Source organism: Podarcis erhardii (assembly GCF_964252035.2).
Source record: "Podarcis erhardii genome assembly, chromosome: 13".
Classification (NCBI taxonomy): domain Eukaryota; kingdom Metazoa; phylum Chordata; class Lepidosauria; order Squamata; family Lacertidae; genus Podarcis; species Podarcis erhardii.
Window position 1 is genome coordinate 52,809,119 of NC_138502.1, and position 20,667 is coordinate 52,829,785.

Genomic DNA, 20,667 nt, shown 5'->3' on the forward strand with positions numbered 1-20,667 from the left:
CTAAAAAGTCAATTTCAGTAGAGTAGGAAGATATATCATGTTAGCCCAAGCTCACAAGCAGAGCATCGTTTTGTAGATGCTGTGCTTTAGCAGAGGGGACAGTAGTGCAGAATTCTGCTTTCTGGAAATCATAGATTCACAGAATTGTAGAGTTGGAAGGGATCGTGAGGGTCTACCCCCTGCTATGCAAGACCACATTGCCCAATGGGGGGCTCAAACCCACGAGCCTGAGATGCAGAGCCTCATGGTCTACTGACTGAATCATCCCTGACAACTGGCCTAACTTGGACCAAATCTCAGGTTTCCTTTACAAAAAAAAGTAAGTGTCTCAGCCACACAGATAGGAAGATCTGTGGAGAGAGAGGTGAATTCTCAGAAGCCAAAATAATGGTAGGGATAAGATTTCTGGTAGTTGTGGTGGTTGAGTGGGAATGGATGGGGGGGTGAGGCCCTTGATGAAAAGTGCTCCTGTTTGCAAAGAGGAGAAGAATCAAACAAATGAAGATGAAAGAAATCCTTGCTCATGATTAGCACCAGGAAGACAATAAACATGTTCTGTAAAATGCAAAAAACTAACCTTGAGTAACAGGAAAAGGGAGGCCATTGCTATAGTCAGGAAGTGGGAGATAATGAAACAGGTGGCAATTGGAGGATTTGAACAGCAAGTGCAGCATGCTTTTCAACATATTGGGTTTACTTACTAGAAAAGGGATACACACTACAAATTGTGGATGAGGGTGTAAGATTTGTGCAAGGAACCCTAAGGCCTCCTGTAAGTGAGCCCCATCAAATGCCATGGGATTTATGGAATAAACATGCATGTCAGTGGGCTTACTTATTGTGTTTGGCAAATTCAGTCCTAGTTTTCTGGGACTTGCCCCTTGTAGACCAGGCATAGGTAAACTCCAGATGTTTGGGACTACAATTCCCATCATCCCTGACCACTGGTCCTGTTAGCTAGGGATGATGGGAATTGTAGTCCCAAATTATCTGGAGGGCGGAGTTTGCCTTGTCCCTGTTCTGTCTTCTGAGATTGGGAGCCAGGACAGGAGGCTAGTTGTGTGAGCTGCTCATCTTCAGGATATGGCCCCTTCGATTCTGGAGCCTCTAGAGTCTAAAAGTTAATCTCTGACTAGCAGGCATATGCATCTTGTCTCAAATGCATATACATGCAAACGCAAGTTCATGAAATTCTGAGGTGTCATGTGAAGCATAGCCCGGCATTTTGCGTGCTGTAGCTGGTACTTGTTTTAATGTAGTAACATTAGTGAAAATTAAGTGCTCCGGTGGGTGCACAAGTACAAATGCAAAGAATGTACAAGTGCAAAGCATTGGGAGAATGTGCATCTTCTGAGGAAAGATGTGCATTCTGGACTTCAGATGAGATGTGACAGTATGGTGAGAGAAAGCATGTGTATTTCATGCTCTCATGCTGCAAAATGTCTGGAGCCCCTTGTGGTTAGGAGGCCCTTTCAAAGGGCGATCATTCACAAGGCTGGGAGCTGCTGCAACCGATACATGGCTTTAGCAGCGGTTGAAGGGCTGCTAAGCAGGCATGCCTTAAGCATTCTTCTTCCAAAGAGCTTTAGAGATGCCGATAACTTTATTTTTCAGAAAAACTATGCTCATCCAACTGCAAACTGATCCCTATCAGAAGAATCAGAAAACTGAAGAGCCGGAGGAGGAAGGAAGATGATAAGTATCTGTGGGCACACTCTCAAGATCACTTGAAGGTGTCTGTTGACCTTTTGCTGCAGCTCTGTGTGTAAAGCTTGGCAAAGGGGTGTGAAGTTGTTTTCTTCCTTCCTTCCTCTATCTGCTTCTTAGCATGGAACATTTGCATTTTTGATTCTGAGAATATTCCTGCTAAATAAAAATTAACGGACTGCTTTCATAAACATGCATTGGGTGGGCACACAGGCAGAGGAAGGGGGGGTGCGTCCGCCCCGGATGTTATTCCTGAGGGGGGGTGACATTGCCCCCCGCCCTTCTGGGAGGCTCACCGCCCCACCCCTGTGGGCGGCTCGCCCTGCCCCCGGGTGCAGAGCATGTGCGCCGCTCTGGGTGCCAGAGCAGCTAGCTCCGCCTCTGGGTGGGCAGAAGCCACACCTTCTTTTTAATGTATTTTTTGCTAGCATATTTTTGTGGAAAGGATGGTAATTCAAGCATAATAACATAATAACAATCTTGAAAATGCAGTGTAAAAAGTGATCAGACCTGCACAATTTGCAACGCACTAAACTGAGTTACCATGGCACCTCCTGCAAGCTTCTGCCTTTGTTGCCTAGTTGGGACTACCAAATGAAAAGGAAAAATGGGTAGGTTATAAGAACCTGCCAGGCTGCACAACACTGAGTTGAGTTTGGTGGGTCACAAGCCCCAGTGTAGACTGTCATTTTAATTCTATATTATGAAAACAGTGTGGATGGTGAAACTGAATTTGGGGTCTTCCATGCACCCTAAATATTAATGAGGCAAGACTTTGCTGCAACATAAATGCAGAATCACTGGAGTGCCTAAAAGTTAGAGTCCGGCAAACCTTGGCTTCAGTTGGATCGAAGAGATTTTAATCTGAATGGTCTGTTTTAAGGTTATGAGTGTCAAACTGTTTGTTCTGCAGAAATCAGCAAATAAAGTTTTCCACTGCATGAAGACAAGCAGTATTGTGCAGGGGTAGTGGTTTTTTAAGGGTTAGGCAATCCTAACACAAATCCTAAAGCAATGAGATTGTGCTAGTCAGTTTACCAACACACACCCTTCAGAAGCCATTGCAGGACTGACTATTTCAGCGTAAAGGAATGCTGTGTACAACAAGGAATAAATTATACAAATTCAGATCCATATTTGCACCTGCGAAATGTTGAAGGCATGCCTGCAGAAAGCAGCCCAAATATGCTTTCCCTGTTAATGTTCAATATATATTTTGCCTCTGCAGTTACTCTTTTTTTAAAAAAGGATTTGACTTGCAAACCTTCTCCGAGCTCCCAAATGCCCTGTTTTCCCCGCTGAGAATACAACATTATCGACCACCTGAACGTTTAGTGCACTGTGCAGCCACACTGAGCGTGATATTTATAGTACATCTTCTGTAACCAAAACCATGTCAGTTAAACCACTAGAGACCAATAAATGTCTTGGTGCCATTTGACAACAGGATATAGTGTCATGTGAGAGGAACACCTACGCACATGACACTCTGAGAGCAGCAGCCTACAGACCCATCTTTGAGGCGACCAGTACACATAGCAAGCAAGCAAGCTTACTAGGATTTTCCCAGCTCCCAAATGGTCTCCTGGGCAGGGCTGGTTCCAGGTTTTGAGGGACCCTCAGCAAAATGCCCTCTGGTGCTCTCCTTCCCAGTGGGCCTCCAGTGGTGAGGTTGCTCAGTGATGGTGGCAGCAGGTAGCTTTGCATGACTACAGTGGATGCTTGGGTTGCAAACGTGATCTGTGTGGGAGGCACATTCACAACCCGCAGTGCTCGCAACCTGCATCTGCGCATGTGCAGGTTGCCATTTGGCGCTTCTGTGCATGTGCAAAGTGCGATTTAACACTTCTGCGCATGCGCGACCGCCCAAACCCGGAAGTAACCTGTTCCAGTACTTCTGGGTTTTGGCGGTCCGCAACCTGAAAAAATGCAACCTGAAGTGTCTGTATGACTGAGGTATGACTGTATGTTAAATTGCAAGCTGAATGGTGGAGGGGGTCCACAGCAAATCCTAGAACAGGCCTCTGTGCTGGGCCCCCAGCAGCTGCCTGAGAGTGATAATGGCCAATGTGCAAAGCTGTGTCCTGGCTCACAGCAGAGCGCCCAAGGCTGTTGCCATTGTGCTGGGAAAAGGAAACTCAATTAAAGAGTCCACTTGGGTGGAGGCTGCCTGCAGTGTCTCTGCATGCTTTACAACTCAGCCCTTGCCGCCTTTCAGTCTACGTCTCCTGGAAGAGGGAGGATCGCAAGTGGCCGTTCTCTTTGCATCACATGCAGTCAGCTACTTCAGTCACACTTGATGCAGAGACACACCACGGAGATATATTTCTCTCTCTGTGTGTATTTTAATTCTATTAATGTTTAACTGTTTTTCATGAGTCCCTCATTTGTTTTTAGCTGCCTTCCCTGTCAGGGAAAAAGGTGGGTTGTATACAAGCAAGCAAGCAAGCAAACAGTGCAATCCCATGCACATCGACATGGGAGTAAAATCTATGGCCTTCAGTGGAAACCCCTTCTGAGTAACCACACCTAGGATGCCCCTCCTGGGCCCTTCTCTCAGTGGGGGTAGCATCCCTATTAGAGCTACAAGGAAGCAGGGAAGCATTGGGCAGTTCCACTTTGGGCACCCGGCTGCGCCCCAAGGCTGTTCTCCTGTGCGGAGCAGGGAAGCTTTAATGACTGAAGAGGGATATAGTTTGTATATATAGTTTTACCCAAATAACAGCTGGCTTTTAAGTGAAGGGAGGACAACAAATTAAAGTAGTATACTTTTTATTTTTTATTTTTTAAATTTTTATGCTGCCTTTCATCTGTAGATCTCAGGGAGGTTCACAACATAAAAATACAAGATTAAAACACAAAATGCGTAACAAAAACAAGAAGAAAATGAAAATAAAACCACAAACCAATAACCCGACACCCCCCAACCCCACAAACACATTTTAAAAGGGCATTGGATGTCAATCAGCCAAAGGCCTAGTCAAAGAGGAACCTTTTTGCCTAATGAAGGCACCAGGCAAACCTCCCTGGGGAGAGCATTCCACATATGGAGAGCCACTGCAGAAAAGGCCCACCCTCCAGACCTCTCATGGAGGAGGAACACAAAGAAGGACCTCTGGTGGTGATCTTAGGGTCCGGGTAGGTTCCTTGAGGTATAGAGTTTCTGAGCCATTTAAGGTTTTATAGGTCAAGAGCAGCAGTTTGAATGGAGCCTCAAAATGAATTGGCAGCCAGTGCAATTGAGCCAGGATTGGTGCAATGTGCTCAAACCTTCTTGCCCTGGTGAGCTGCCTGATTCTGCACTAGCTGAAGTTTCCGAACAGTCTTCAGAGGCAGCCCTACTTATAACGCATTGCTGTAATCTATCTTTGAGGAGGTTACCAGAACGTAGACAACAGTAGTTAGGCTGTCCCTGTCCAGATAGGGGAGCAGCTGGGCCACCAGCCGAAGCCGAAGGAAGGTACTCCGGGCCACTGAGGCCACCTGGGCCTCAAGCAACAGCAAAGGATCCAGGAAGATCCTGAAGTGATGTACTTGCTCCTATGGTTGGAGTGGCACCTTCAGCATTGTGCCTGTGTAGCTGGAGGGTGGTGATGAGAATATTGGTATGAGAATAGGATTGTCATGTGCTCCTATTTTCACCTATGGAATATTGGAGAGTCTGCTCATATGAGCTGAGTGCATGCTCTTGAAAATCCCTTGGAACACAATTCTCTGTAACAGGCAGACTCTGTAGGGGGCTTTCAAGGATTCTCCAGCAGAGAAGCTGGTGTGGGAAGTGTTCTCTGGAGGGAGAATGTTTCTAAAACATTGCATAATACAAGATTCTCTGGAACTGATGTTGAGCCAATGGCGTTGGGCACTTGAAGCCATCCCTGGCAGATGTTTATCCTACCCCTTCATGAACCAACAAAGATTCTGCAACTTCCTTGGCAACTTGCTATATTGCCCAACTTCTCTTACTGCTAGGAAATTTTTCCTAATATTTGTCTCGAATCTCTGCAGATAGAACCACTTGCTCTTGTCCTAAAACAACAGGCAAAAGGAGAACAAAGCTGTGGACTACCTTCTCTGTAACAAGCACTTGGGGTTGGTTGTTTTTTTTGGTGTTTGGCTTTTATTCTGTCTCCCCCCCCCCCCCCCAGTTGTTTCTTCTTTTGGTTACTCAGCAGCAAAGGCTGGTGGCAGATCGGCTTGAAGGTGTTCTTGGGTGGAGCCTGGGAAGCGACTCCTTGAGAAATCCCCCCCCCTCCCCATGCAAATAAACAGTGTGCCCTTAAGCAGTGCAGTTATACAAATGCTTAGTGCTGAAAAGCGTCTGCCTTGGTTCAGAGGGATCCCTGCTGTCCCACTTGCTTCTCTGCAATCACATTTCTGGAACTCCAGTTAGAGGGAAAGCATTTGAGGAAATCTAAGTACCACCTCTCCTCTCACTGGTTTCCCTTTCAACCCCCCCCCCCCTCCACAACTTCACCACTCTAAGTCAGAGATGCAAAATTCTTCCAATTTTGGTTCTGGTTCTGGTCTCAAATCTTCAGTCTTACACCACTTTGTAAGCCATATCCGCCATGGAGTCTATATATTGTATATACAGTATTGTATATACAGAAAGCAACACTACGACACTACTTGTCATGACCACTAATGTTTCAGAAAAATACTGATTTGGCCAGAAAGCAAGCAGCACATTGGGCTATGGTACGTGTGCAGGTGGTTTTGAGTGGTTTTTTGTTTTTTTTTAATCCTTTGTCAAGTTTACTTGGAAGCAACTTCTACTAAGATTATTGGAGCTGACTCCCAGGTTAGTGGGTGTGGGATTGCTACCTTTGTTGTGAAAGTTGGAGAGATGTGACCTGTTGTTGTTTAGTCATATAGTCGTGTCTGCCTCTTCGTGACCCCATGGACCAGAGCATGCCAGGCACTCCTGTCTTCCACTGCCTCCCGCAGTTTGGTCAAACTCATGCTGGCAGCTTCGAGAACACTGTCCCACCATCCCGTCCTCCATCGTCCCCTTCTCCTTGTGCCCTCCATCTTTCCCAACATCAGGGTCTTTTCCAGGGAGTCTTCTCTTCTCATGAGGAGGCCAAAGTCTTGGAGCCTCAGCTTCAGGATCTGTCCTTCCAGTGAGCACTCAGGGCTGATTTCCTTCAGAATGGATACGTTTGATCTTCTTGCAGTCCATGGGACTCTCAAGAGTCTCCTCCAGCACCAGAATTCAAAAGCATCAATTCTTCGGCGATCAGCCTTCTTTATGGTCCAGCTTTCACTTCCATACATCACTACTGGGAAAACCATAGCTTTAACTATATGGACCTTTGTTGGCAAGGTGATGTCTCTGCTTTTTAAGATGCTGTCTAGGTTTGTCATCAATGTTTCAAAAAGCAAGACCCAAACACTCCCATACCAGATGGCAGCATGGTGGGCTGCCAGGGCAAGAGCCCAGGGCACATTTTTTAAGGGAGCTCTACACATTTGGCTCCTCCGGCCACCCTGCCAGCCCTAGGCCGCTTTGCGATGCTGGGATCTGATCTGAATAATAATAATGGTGGTTTCTTCTGTTTTGTATTTTTTTTTTTTGTCTGCTTCTCAGAAATCAGCGAAACCTAGCAAAACCAAAAAGATGCTAGGTTCCTTACACTTCAACAGCTTGTAACATAAATGTAATATAAAAAAATCAGTTTGTAATTATTGTCTGTATAAAGTATACTTTCAATAAGTAAACGTGGTCATTTTGGGGCAAAGCGAGTTGTAATTACAACTTAGGATCCTAAAGGAACATAGTTGCTTTCATTCTGCAAAGGGCTCTAAAAAATTGCAAATCGTTCAACCTCCCTAGCCATTTTATTCTTTATTTTCTTATTAAATTCATATACTACCCCTTATCCAAAGATCACAGGGTGGTTTACAGGTTTAAGGTTTCCATTTGTGGGGGAGGGGATTTTTCCTCCATGGATTCAAAATTTATGGAAATTTCACATCTCTAATTATGTGTAGAACAACTTTTGTCTGTACTGAATCTACTGCCAATTAGATTCATTGGAGGGACCCAAGATGGAGCCACTCTGCCCACGTCAGCTAGACTTTTGAGGACAGGCACAGCTTTGAAGCAGCTCACATTGTAAAACATTTAAGGGTGCTTCTCCCTTCCCCAGATACTGCACTTGAACTTGGAACAGTTAAGTGGTGAAGATCTATTAAAACATTATTGCAGAAAAGCTTTATCAATCACAAAATACACCATCTCTGTTGAATCCCTGGGTTTTTCTAAGCTGCTGTGCAAAGTCCGTAATGGAAAGGTGGGAAGAAAATACAGCATCTCTATTTTAGACTTCATGGATCTTTAACAATTATCTAATGAAAGCTTTGGGATTCTAGGGCAAAATAACCGAGCCAGTAATGACATCAAACAGTTAAGAAAAAACGAGTTAATGGTGTTCAACACAAGTAATCATGTTAAATAGTAAAATTATATTTCTTAAAAACTTAAATCCTCATATCTTCTGGAATGCATTGTATTGCAAGATGTTGGAGTAAATTAAATTCTCCCTTCACTCTAAAGCATCAATTTCCTTATGGTAATTATCTGCTAGATTGGATCTGTCAGTAGCAGGGAAGCATGCCTGACATTATACCCTCTTCACAAAAATGATTACAAAAAATTAAGACGAATGAGTAAAATTAAGGCTGGGGCTGGTAAGCCTATATAAAGCTCTCATAGATCACTTTACATAAGGTACCATTGTACTGGGGGCTTCAGCTTTTAATGACTAGCCATATAATGAGGTGAAGTCCATTAAAGTGCCGCAAAGGTAACCGATCACAAAGATAAGGGCTCAAAAAAGGATTTTTCAGCCAACTAGAAGCAATTTATTATATACAGCTCTAAGTGAAATGCCTGGATGGATGCAAAAGTTCTTGCAGATTGACAGATTTTCTTCCTGGGAAAGTTTTTGCAAATATGATGGGATTGCATTTTGTCTCATTTGATTCCGTGCGCCCCCTTCCTTTTGGACATTCATTTCTCTAAAAGACACTTTATAAAATGACTGAGTGAAAGCACCCAGCTGCATTAAATCACATAAAATAAATTAGAAGTTGGCATGAGGGACAAGACAGCATTTCTTACATACAGAGTCTGCACTGAGAAACAAACTAATTTTCAACCTACCTCTGTAAAATTGTTCCTGGTACCCACAGTTGCCAGAGGGGGGAGGGGGAATCTAGAGCAGCATAGCGAGAAACTTCTAAAGGGATTTTTGTTTCCTGCTTGGCAGGGGGTTGGACTCGATGGCCCTTGTGGTCTCTTCCAACTCTAGGATTCTATGAATTCTGAAGTTGTATTCAGGAAATGAATGATTTCTAAGAAGAGCGGTGCAGCTTGGAAGTCTGATTCCTTGACTGGCAGCTCTGTCCCCAAACTCAGATATTTGGGCGGTGGTCCTGTTTGTAAGGGGGAAGCATTATTCGTATACTCAGACAGGCCTCCGGTTGCTGTTATTTCAGCACCACGATGCTAATATTACTAACAGGTTGTCCATGCAGGTCCCAGCTCAGTTTAATTTCTGGCCATATGCAGCACAGTCCCATTTAATTCAGTTATGCAATCTGAGCAGCCACTTTCCATATCAGCTGAAGCTTCACTGGTCTCTGTCAGTTTTGTGCCCTTTTTTAAAGAATTTACCAATGTTTTCTTTCTTGTTTTTGAGGCCTGAACTGCTAGAACCTCGCTTTTCTTTTAAAATGAATGCAGAGACTAATCTGATTCTCAGTTCAGTTTAGATAGAAAAAGCACAAACTTGTGATCCTTTTCTGATAACTAGTTCTGAGTTTAAATGGGGCACGTGTTAAATTCTGCATATACTTAATATTTAACAGCTCTGTTTTCTTTCAGAGGAAATACCTCTTGAAAGCAAAGCTGGTTATTAAAAAGACATTGTGTTGTTTATATCGTATTGGCCCGAATATAAGCTGCACTTTCCCCCCAAATTCCGATTGTGAAAAGTTAAAGTGCGGCTTAATTTCGTGACCTCACAAAAACTGGCTTTTACGATATCACTTCTGAAACAGACACATGGTAAAACAGAACATGTGTGAGTGCCTGCGGAATTTTAAGGGAGTGGCTTATATTCAGTTATTGTCTTTTTTTCTTTTTTTCCCCTTGAATTTTAAAGGTGCAGGTTATATTTGGGTGCGGCTTATATTCGGGCCAATACGGTACTATTGTTTAGTACCTGTGTGCAGAAACAACAGCAGCGTTAGCATCCCAGAATCCCCACAAATGCTTTTGCAGGACAGAAAGCTCTGGTGGCCTTTTTAGTCAGCTCCCAAGCTCAAAAAGATTTCCTTTTCAATTCTCTCAGCCCACACAATTTCCCCCTTCAGCCATGTTCCCCTTCCACTCTGTAGCTGGGTGTGAGCTCCCCAAAAACTGCGATGAAACGATCTGCTGCATTACTTGCCCATTTACTGGCATTAATTGTTGGGGGTCAAGCCAGGGCAAAGCTGAAGCAACACTTTGAAGAAAAGAATATTGTGACATCATCAATGCCCACAGAGTAGAGTAAGGTGAGACTAAAACTGTGGCCTATGTACATTATGAGAGTAGGGGTGGGGGATAAAATTGATTTTATTTGCATTTAAAGGTGATTTTTACCAAAATTGCCATTTCTGAAATAAAAATGAGACCTGAAACACAGCCATCCTTCAAAATCCACACTTATCCAAATTTTTCAATGCAGTTCTCCAAGTTACAAAAATGTATACATTAGGGGAAAGTGTGCATAAAAATGAATTTATTATCGAAAATAACATACAAAAATAAAGGCAAATTGCCTGCAGAAATTTGTGCACTAGTCAAAATAGTATATAAAAATGTTTCATAGAATCATAGAGTTGGAAGAGACCACAAGGGCCATCGAGTCCAACCCCCTGCCAAGCAGGAAACACCATCAGAGCACTCCTGACATATGGTTGTCAAGCCTCTGCTTAAAGACCTCCAAAGAAGGAGACTCCACCACACTCCTTGGCAGCAAATTCCACTGTCGAACAGCTCTTACTGTCAGGAAGTTTCTTTTAGGATAAATTCATAATAAAATGCTGGTGATGAATTTGCACAGCAAAGTGCTGCAGAAATGTGAAGAGTTGAATTTAAGATTGAAAACATGAGAGACAGAGAGAACAGCCACCGGCAGATCCTTCCATCCCTACCTGAGAGTAAATCCAGATGGAACTCAATGGGACTCTCTTCTGGGGAGATTTTTTATATTCCGCTGTAAAATTGTTTAGTAGTCATTCCTTATGTCTCCTGAGGAAGCTGTAGTTACGTGAGGAGCACCAGGGAGGAGTGTCTGTCTGAATTAACTTTTTAGATGGGGGCAGGTCCTGTACTTCCATTTCTTCTAATCGTTTTCAGTTTTGCATTGAAAACCCTTCAAGGCCTCAGCGGTGAGGATGTGCAGCCTGCGCAGAGCACTGGCACTTCAGCCGTGTAAATACCAGCTTATTTACTGTGTTAAGCTGTTTGTAGCTAATATAATTATATGCTTTCTCACTGATATCTGATCTGTTAATTAGCTGGAAAAAACACTTTGATTGGGGTGACTGCTTAGTTAAATTGTTTAATAGTCCCACAAGCAAGGCTGTCAGCGAAAAATATGAAAATGACCGCAAAGCAGACACAGGCTTTTGTTGCCATTTTTAAATCACATTAATTGAGCTCCAGGTTATATGCTAGATGAACATGGCTAGAAAACGTGGCAAAGAAGCAAATGGGAGACAATTTTTTTATTTTTGCAACTGAATTTGGTATTTGACACTTGAGATATGTATATTTTAAGGCTATTATTTTAAACTGTTTTTAATACTGTATTTTAAATTGTCGTGACCCTGGCACCTTCTGGCAAAGGCTAGGTAATAAAGTAATAAATTAAATAATAAGGATAAAAAGCAAGAGCTCCCAGGCTGTTCTTCTTAAATCCATGAATCTCAGTAAACTTCACTACTTTGTCAGAGTGTGGAGTAAATTTCCTGTTGCTTTTCAGAAAATCCCTGCCTGTTGCAGCTGGAGTTGTTGAGATACTCTATTTAAATTAAGCCTTCCTAGCAGGTCTTGAACTGCTAATGCTGGAATAGCTCCGAGGTGGACAGTTCTCTGCAAACCCTTTTACCTCTTTCACCATGTTTTTGTTTCTGATCATTTCTTTTTTCAGGAAGAAAAAGTATTCTAGACTGAAAAGAAATAGACTGAAACTTATTGATTAATATATGCTTTCCTATCCTCTTTAAACATATTATTTTCTCCAAATTCATTTTCATGATGTCAGGACCAGCCACCAGCTCCTCCTCGTGCCATCTCATTTTCAGCCATTCATTTGTTTCTGTGTATTGTTTATCCAAGAGACATTTCTCTTTCACTTGGTATATTCATTATGAAATAATTCTCTGAGAAGATACAGGCCACTGATTTTTTGCAATTTGCATCAGCACACTCTTAAGTTATGTTGAAAGCTAAGCTTTTTGGTCCTCTTGCTTCAGAAGTACATTAATATTTCTGTGACCTTTACCGGGTGGCAGACGAGAAGCATTAGGAATAAAATAACAAACAAACCCAGAGAGGTGTACTTGAAATTACATATTTGTGAGCCTGTGCTAAAAATGAGCATGAGGGGAAAGAACCTGCTCGTTACGAAGATGTCACACAAACTAAAATTTAAAATAACCCTGCTACCCTGGGCTAATTATTTATTACATTTATCTCTCTGCCTTCTTACGCCATGGAATTCAAGGGTAAGTGGATGAGATCCCCAAGGATATGAGGTTTGCAGCTCATCTCCAGCCCAAGTCTGCTGGGCTTCCACAGGGCTGGTGCCTCATGGCCTTCGGACCGTACCTCAGCTTTTAAAAAACCAAACAGAACTAAGGCTGTACTTCTAAGCACACTTAAATGTCACTGACCTCATAGGACTTTCTTCTGATTAAACATACGTAGCCTCACACTGCAAAAGCTCTAAGGAACATCTCCTGCTAACATCTCGTTCAACATGTCCCATGTCACTGTTCCTCACCTTCCCACTACGCACCATTCCTTATGGATGGGGTGGGGAAAACCACAGGGGAATCATGGTCTGGAGACAGTGGACAGAATCTTAGCATTGTAGAGTTGGAAGGGACCCCAAGGGTCATCTAGTCCAGTGTTCCCCAACCGGGGGCCATATGGCCCCCCGCCCCCCCCCGAATATTCCATGGGGGCCACAGATGAAAAATGTGTAAATGGGGGGCCACAGTGGAATGTGAGAAAAGAAGAAAAAAAACATATTTTTTAAAAATCCTGATTGGCTGGCTAACTACTTGCCAATCACAAGCAGGATGTAGCCTACCTTGATTTCAGCAAGGCATTTGACAAGGTGCCCCATGATATTCTTGTAAAGAAGCTGGTAAAATGCGGACTTGACTATGCTACCACTCAGTGGATTTGTAACTGGCTGACTGACCGAACCCAAAGGGTGCTCATCAATGGTTCCTCTTCATCCTGGAGAAGAGTGACTAGTGGGGTGCCACAGGGTTCTGTCTTGGGCCCGGTCATATTCAACATCTTTATCAATGACTTGGATGATGGACTCAAGGGCATCCTGATCAAATTTGCAGATGACACCAAACTGGGAGGGGTGGCTAACACCCCAGAGGACAGGATCACACTTCAAAACGACCTTGACAGATTAGAGAACTGGGTCAAAACAAACAAGATGAATTTTAACAGTGAGAAATGTAAAGTATTGCATTTGGGCAAAAAAAATGAGAGGCACAAATACAAGATGGGTGACACCTGGCTTGAGAGCAGTACATGTGAAAAGGATCTAGGAGTCTTGGTTGACCACAAACTTGACATGAGCCAACAGTGTGACGCGGCAGCTAAAAAACCAATGCAATTCTGGGCTGCATCAATAGGAGTATAGCATCTAGATCAAGGGAAGTAATAGTGCCACTGTATTCTGCTCTGGTCAGACCTCACCTGGAGTACTGTGTCCAGTTCTGGGCACCACAGTTCAAGAAGGACACTGACAAACTGGAACGTGTCCAGAGGAGGGCAACCAAAATGGTCAAAGGCCTGGAAACGATGCCTTATGAGGAACGGCTAAGGGAGCTGGGCATGTTTAACCTGGAGAAGAGGAGGTTAAGGGGTGATATGATAGCCATGTTCAAATATATAAAAGGATGTCACATAGAGGAGGGAGAAAGGTTGTTTTCTGCTGCTCCAGAGAAGCGGACACGGAGCAATGGTTCCAAACTACAAGAAAGAAGATTCCACCTAAACATTAGGAAGAACTTCCTGACAGTAAGAGCTGTTTGACAGTGGAATTTGCTGCCAAGGAGTGTGGTGGTGTCTCCTTCTTTGGAGGTCTTTAAGCAGAGGCTTGACAACCATATGTCAGGAGTGCTCTGATGGTGTTTCCTGCTTGGCAGGGGGTTGGACTCGATGGCCCTTGTGGTCTCTTCCAACTCTATGATTCTATGATTCTATTCTATGATTCTAGGTAAGGGGGGTGGGGCTCACCGGGGCCTAATGCTCCTTTTTGCCACATGCATTTTCTTGAAGCAGTCCTGGTTTTTTCCCTTTAGGAGAGGGCAATCGCTGAGCCTCCCATTTTGACCAGTAGAGCCCGCAATCCAGAACCCCCAGGTCAGGTTAAGTGCTGTGGTGGGGTGGCAATGGGTAGGGCTGGGCGAGCCAGAACTGCTTGTTGCTGCCCCCAGTGCTGGGCCTAGTGGCAGCCTGGGCCTGACTCTGCAAAGTGCAGGGTGCAATCCACCCCAGCGCCCAGTGGATCAGGGCCTTTGGATGTTGCCAAGGGGCACAGGGCCCATCAGCAGTGCCAGCCCGACTCTGCAAGGCATGGGGTGAAATCCACCCCAGCCCCTAGCCAAACAGGGTTGTCCGGTGCTGCCGACATGCATCTAGTAAATAACTGTCTACTCAGAAGAAAGCCGCACTGAGTTCAGTGGGCCTTACTCCCAGGTAAGGGTGTGGGGGGCTTTAGTGTTTTATCTAGGCAGCCAGGACTCCTTCGGATGACAAGATCTTTTTGCACCAGGTCAGTGAGGACCACTTGCTTTTTAAAATTTCCCCATATTTACAGAACACCTTGTGCATCTTTTGGACTGTATCTGTAGCTTTCCCACTTTGTGTCAAATAACTGGTGTCACATGAGTGCTGTTTACTTTTTATAGTACATGGAAGATGGATCTGGCTTGCGAGGTTCTGGACTCTCCTTCTTTGGAGGTTTCTAAGCAGAGGTTGGGTGGCCATCGGTCAGGGATGCTTCAGCTGAGTTTCCTGCATTGCAGGGGGTTGCACTAGGAAGATGGCCCTCGGGGTCCCTTCCAGCCCCAGGCTTCAACAATATTGAAGATCCTTTTTCACATAGACTACTCGACAGCCAGTTCTCCCCCAAGGTTTTCCTTGGTTGTTCTCTCTCTGCTTGAGAAACTTGAGGATGAGTCTTCTGGAAAGGCTCTGTGCTGTTTGCTCTGCTTGAGAGTCCTGCTTGGAGCGCCCCTTAGATCTGGGTGCGCCGCAAAGAGCTACTTGCTGGGCGACATGGGGTGGGTTTGTGTCTTGCTGTGGACTAGGGAGGGCATTTGGAGCCTGAAATGAGGGAGACAGGTTTAACATTGGTTAAGAAAGTAAAATACCTGGGGGTTAGTATGACTGCTAAGAATGTGAATTTATTTAAAGATAATTATGAAAAATGCTGGACAGAAGTGAAAAAGGATTTAGAAATAGGGTCAAACTTGAAGCTTTCTTTACTAGGCCGTATCGCTGCTATAAAAATGAATATATTGCCAAGAATGTTGTTTTTGTTTCAATCATTGCAAATTTTGCATAAAATGGACTGTTTCAAGAAGTGGCAGAGAGATATTTCTAGATTTGTCTGGCAGGGCAAGAAGCCCAGAATAAAATTTAAAATACTAACTGATGCAAAAGAAAGAGGTGGATTTGCCCTGCCAGACTTTAAACTTTACTATGAATCAGCTGCATTTTGTTGGCAGAAAGAATGGCTGCTTCTTGAAAACACAGACATTTTGGATTTAGAAGGTTTCAATAATGTATTTGGGTGGCATGCATATTTGTGGTATGATAAGGTCAAAGCACATAAAGCGTTTAAAAATCATATTGTTAGGAAAGCATTGTTTAATGTTTGGACAAGATATAAGGACTTACTTGAAAATAAAACCCCAAGGTGGCTGTCACCGATGGAAGCGAAGGCTCAGAAAAAGCTCAATATGGAGGCCAAATGGCCGAAATATTGGGAAATTTTGGAACAAGAGGGAGATAAATTAAAATTGCAGAGCTTTGAAAAACTAAAAAACAAAGTGCGAGATTGGCTTCATTATTATCAAATAATGGAGGCATATAATTTGGATAAGAAAATTGGCTTCCAGGCGGAAAAATCAAAATTAGAAACAGAACTGTTAGATCCCCAAACTAAGATTTTGTCAAGAATGTATAACTTGCTGTTGAAATGGAACACTCAAGATGAAACGGTGAAATCTGCTATGATTAAATGGGCTCAAGATGTTGGACACAACATTATGTTGACTGACTGGGAACAGTTATGGACCACAGATATGAAGTTCACGGCATGTAATGCCTTAAGAGAGAATATTATGAAAATGATATACAGGTGGTACATGACACCAGTCAAGCTTGCTAAAATATATCATTTGTCTGATAATAAATGTTGGAAATGTAAAGCGACTGAAGGAACATTCTTTCACCTTTGGTGGACGTGCCCAAAGATTAAGGCTTTCTGGGAGATGATCTATAATGAAATGAAAAAGGTATTTAAATATACCTTCCTGAAGAAACCAGAGGCCTTTCTCCTGGGCATGGTCGGCCAATTGGTGCCAAAGGATAGAAATTTTTTTATGTATGCAACAACAGCAGCAAGGATACTTATTGCAAAGTATTGGAAGACACAAGATCTACCCACCCGGGAAGAATGGCAGATGAAGGTGATGGATTACATGGAATTGGCGGAAATGACTGGCAGAATCCGAGACCAGGGAGAAGAGTCGGTAGAAGAAGACTGGAAGAAATTTAAAGTCTATCTACAGAAACATTGTAAAATTAAGGAATGTTAGAAGGATGCTGGAATGAAGCTATGTGGTTTTAGTAGTAATGTTATAAAGTAAAAATGGATTGTTAACAGGTCAGAATGTAAAGTTACAATATATTAAGATAAATTAGTAAGATAAAAACAAAGAAGGAAAGGAATTGCTGAAACAACTAATGAACTAGAATACAAAAAAGGGAGGTGTGAGGAGGTCAAGGAAACAAGCAAATGATAGATAAGATATGGAAAGATGGATTGGTTTTTAATTGTTTTTTTTATTTTTTCTGTATTTTGTATTTTCTGTTTTTCTTTTTCTTTCTTTTTTATTCTTGTAACTTCTTGAAACACCAATAAATATTATTTTTTAAAAAATGAAATGAGCCCCTGCTTGCTGCTATCCTTTGCTTGTTTGTTTATTCATTTATTTCATAAAATTATCAGTAAAAAATTTACAACCACTAAAGGGACCAGGAGACAGCTTATAGTGAGGGATGTAAGGCATTCCTGGGTGCTCAAGCTTCCTGGCTTCCAGTCATGCCACCTCTGCTGCTGTTCTTTAGTTAGAGAAACGACATCCCTCCTCCCACCCTAGTAATCCTCAAAATGTCTCTTGCAGCAAAAGGACCAGGGCTGCTGTTCTGTTGGGCATCTTATGGTGAGGGGGACACATTTTCCACTGCTTCCAGCCACCTGCTTTGCCCCGCCCTCGATTGTGCTTGCCCGGCTGGAATGAGTCCTCCTTCGACTTGGATTCCTGCTTGCCTGGATGGGGAGAGAGAGGTCAAGCCAGGGACCACACAGGTAGAAACTGTACAAAGATAAAATTCACATTGGTTGCTCTGCCCACCTTTGCTCTCACCCCACCTTCAAGCTATTATTTTGTGCTGTGCATTTAAGTATGGAAGCTACGTATTGTGTAAGTATCACACACAAATTAATTGATACTGAATCATTCCAGGCTCATTCACTTTCAAAGTATTCATGTTAGTTCATAAAGCTGTTGTTGCAAGCAACAAGTTGTATAGCTTTTTCCTTTGTGTGAACAAAATAATCAGCTTCAGATGATGGCTTGAAGAAGCGTAACTTCTCCTTCTGTGGAGTGCTGGTTTGCTCAGTGTTTTAACTTCACACAGGAAGTCAACTCATTTCCTGTTCACTTAAGTAATGTTAATGTTAACTAAGGTCTCTGGCATAGATGTACCATTATCAATCTCTGAACTCTGTTTAGGAGATCAGGGGCACGCAGCAGGCTTTTTCATTCCTGTCCTCTTCCCCATCTAATGAACACCTTTCTCTTTGAACATAAGAAGAGCCTGCTGGATCCAACCAATGGTCCATCTAGTCTAGCCTTCTGTTCCCATAGAGGCTAACCAAATGCTTGTGGGAAACCAGGCAGCAGAACATGAGCACATGAGCCCCACTCTTCCCTCCTGCAGTTTCCAGTAAGGGGTGTCCAGAAGTATTGCTGCCTCCAGCTGCAGACGTAGAGCATAACCATTATGGCTAGGAGCCATTGAGAGCTGTCTCCTCCTCCTCTGTGAATTTGTCTGATCATCTTTCAAAGCCATCTAAGTTGGTGGCTATCCCTGCCTCCTGGGGAGTCTGCAGGTGGACTATGTGCTGCACGAAGAAATCTTTTCTTTTACCCATCCTGAAGCTTCCAACTTTCAGCTTTACTGGACGCCAGGGAGTTCTAGTGTTAGGGGAGAGGGAGAGAAACCTTTCTGTCCATTTTCTCCATGCCATAAACCTCTATCACGTCACCTCTTACGCACCTTTTCCCTAGACAAAAAAGGCCTAAAGACGGCAACCTTTCTTTACAGGGGACTTGCTCCATTCCCCTGATCATTTTGGTTACCTTTTTCTGAACCTTTTCCAAATCTTCAATACCCTTTTTGAGGTCAGGTGACCAGAAGTGTACACGGTGCTCCAAATGTAGCCGCACCATAGATTTGTATAACAGCGTTATGATATTGGCAGTTTTATTTTCAACTTCTTTCCTACTGATCTCTAAAAGGAATTTGCCTTTTTCACAGCTGCCACACACTTGGTCAACATCTTCCTCCAGTTACCTGCTATAACCCCAAGGTCATGCTCCTGGTGTGTCACCACCACTGAAATACAGGCCCAGGGCTGCACGTCAGTATACTATAACATACAAAACCTGCTGGACCAGAAATAATAATGAGAGAAAGAAAATGAAAGCACATATGTAGAACAACAGTGACTTAAAATGCTGGAGTGGGGTGAGATTCTGTGGTGAATGTGAAATTCAGCTTAATTCTTTTGAAGTGTTGGAAGAAGAAGAAGAAAAAGAGTTTGGATTTGATATCCCGCCTTTCACTCCCTTTAAGGAGTCTCAAAGCGGCTAACATTCTCCTTTCCCTTCCTCCCCCACAACAAACACTCTGTGAGGTGAGTGGGGCTGAGAGACTTCAGAGAAGTGTGACTGGCCCAAGGTCACCCAGCAGCTGCATGCGGAGGAGCGGAGACGCGAACCCGGTTCCCCAGATTACGAGACTACCGCTCTTAACCACTACACCACACTGGAGGGGGGAAGATTGTAATAACAAGGAACAAGGTGGAGGATGGGTATACTTTCATAAATTCAACATACATATGGAAAAGATGGCAGTAATAGGGGGTTGTAAAACTAGGATTAGGGACCTTCTGAGAAGCATTTGAAAAAAACTTGGCTCCTGGAACAAAGCATGCCGTTTTGTACGGACTAGAGAGACTGCTGCACAAGTTCTGACCTGTCGAGTCCAATGCTTTCCACCTGCATGCACTGTGGCCAGTCTCCTCCAAGGAGGCTGAAGAAACAGGCTCTTGCAGGGCTGGCAGGCTAAATTCAGGCACAATTAGTTGAGCAGACATGGTAAAGGCAAAAATGCTCTACATGAGGCTACATTCATAAAAATATCTCTTTATTTAAGTCAGTCAAAACATTCCACAGGACCCAAAGTAATGATTGCAGTACAAGATCAGTTTAACATTATTTGAGGGCACACACAGGAGTCCCACCTGGCAGCAGATGGGTGGCATATCAGGCAAACCTGTTGATCCCCCAGCAGTTGAAGCAATGCCAGCGGCCTCACAACTGGTGTGGGCTGAACAGCATGAAGCACCTCAGACATGCGTGGCCTTCTGCAGCTGGCATGAGGAAATGTTAATGAATACGAAGAGAGAAAGTACATTTTTTAAAAAATGCATTAATCGGTGTATGCTTGAAATGGTTATTTGGAATATACAGAAGGTGTCCCACATCATAAAGGCATGCCCTTATGAAGTTTTGTTTCTTGACCATTCTTGAAGAAGACCTTCATTCCACAGCCTTGCTTGTTTCCCATTATCTCTTAAAGCTTGGAGTTGTGCCGTCAGAGACAGATATTCTTTCAAAGTTCAATTCTTTTTTTCTCCTTCTTATTGAAAGGATTTTGAGGTTCAGTGGGTACAAGGGTCTGTGACAAAGGCCCCAGATGCGGAAATTCAGATGGTTGCCCATGCTTAGCCAGGTAACTGCAATCACAAGAGAAGACAAGCATCTTTCTCACCTGAATGTGAATTTCAAGGTCTCAATCACTACTGACATCAAGAGACAGTGGGTAGAACTTGTTGGTATTCCAAACAATTGTAGACTGTAAGGGGTTGTTGTTTTTTTTCTTTGTTATTATGTTATATAGTTACAGTGGTACCTCTGGTTGCGAACTTAATTCATTCCGGAACTCCGTTCTTAAGCTGAAACCATTCTTATCCTGAGGCACGTTTTCGCTAATGGGGCCTCCCGCTGCGCAAGCGCCTCCGGTGCACAATTTCCTTTCATATCCTGGGGCAAAGTTCACAACCA

General features: G+C 43.5%; 1 protein-coding gene across 1 annotated transcript in view; it reads right to left on the reverse strand.

The window, feature by feature from the left end:
* Positions 1-19,730: 19,730 nt before the first annotated feature.
* The window catches only part of SPMIP7 (sperm microtubule inner protein 7), a 30,007-nt gene continuing 29,070 nt past the window's right edge, over positions 19,731-20,667 (reverse strand). The window contains exon 10 of the mRNA XM_081835103.1: positions 19,731-20,339. Within this exon, the coding sequence (XP_081691229.1) occupies positions 20,216-20,339 (124 nt within the window). The 3' untranslated portion in view covers positions 19,731-20,215. The remainder of the gene's footprint in view (positions 20,340-20,667) is intronic.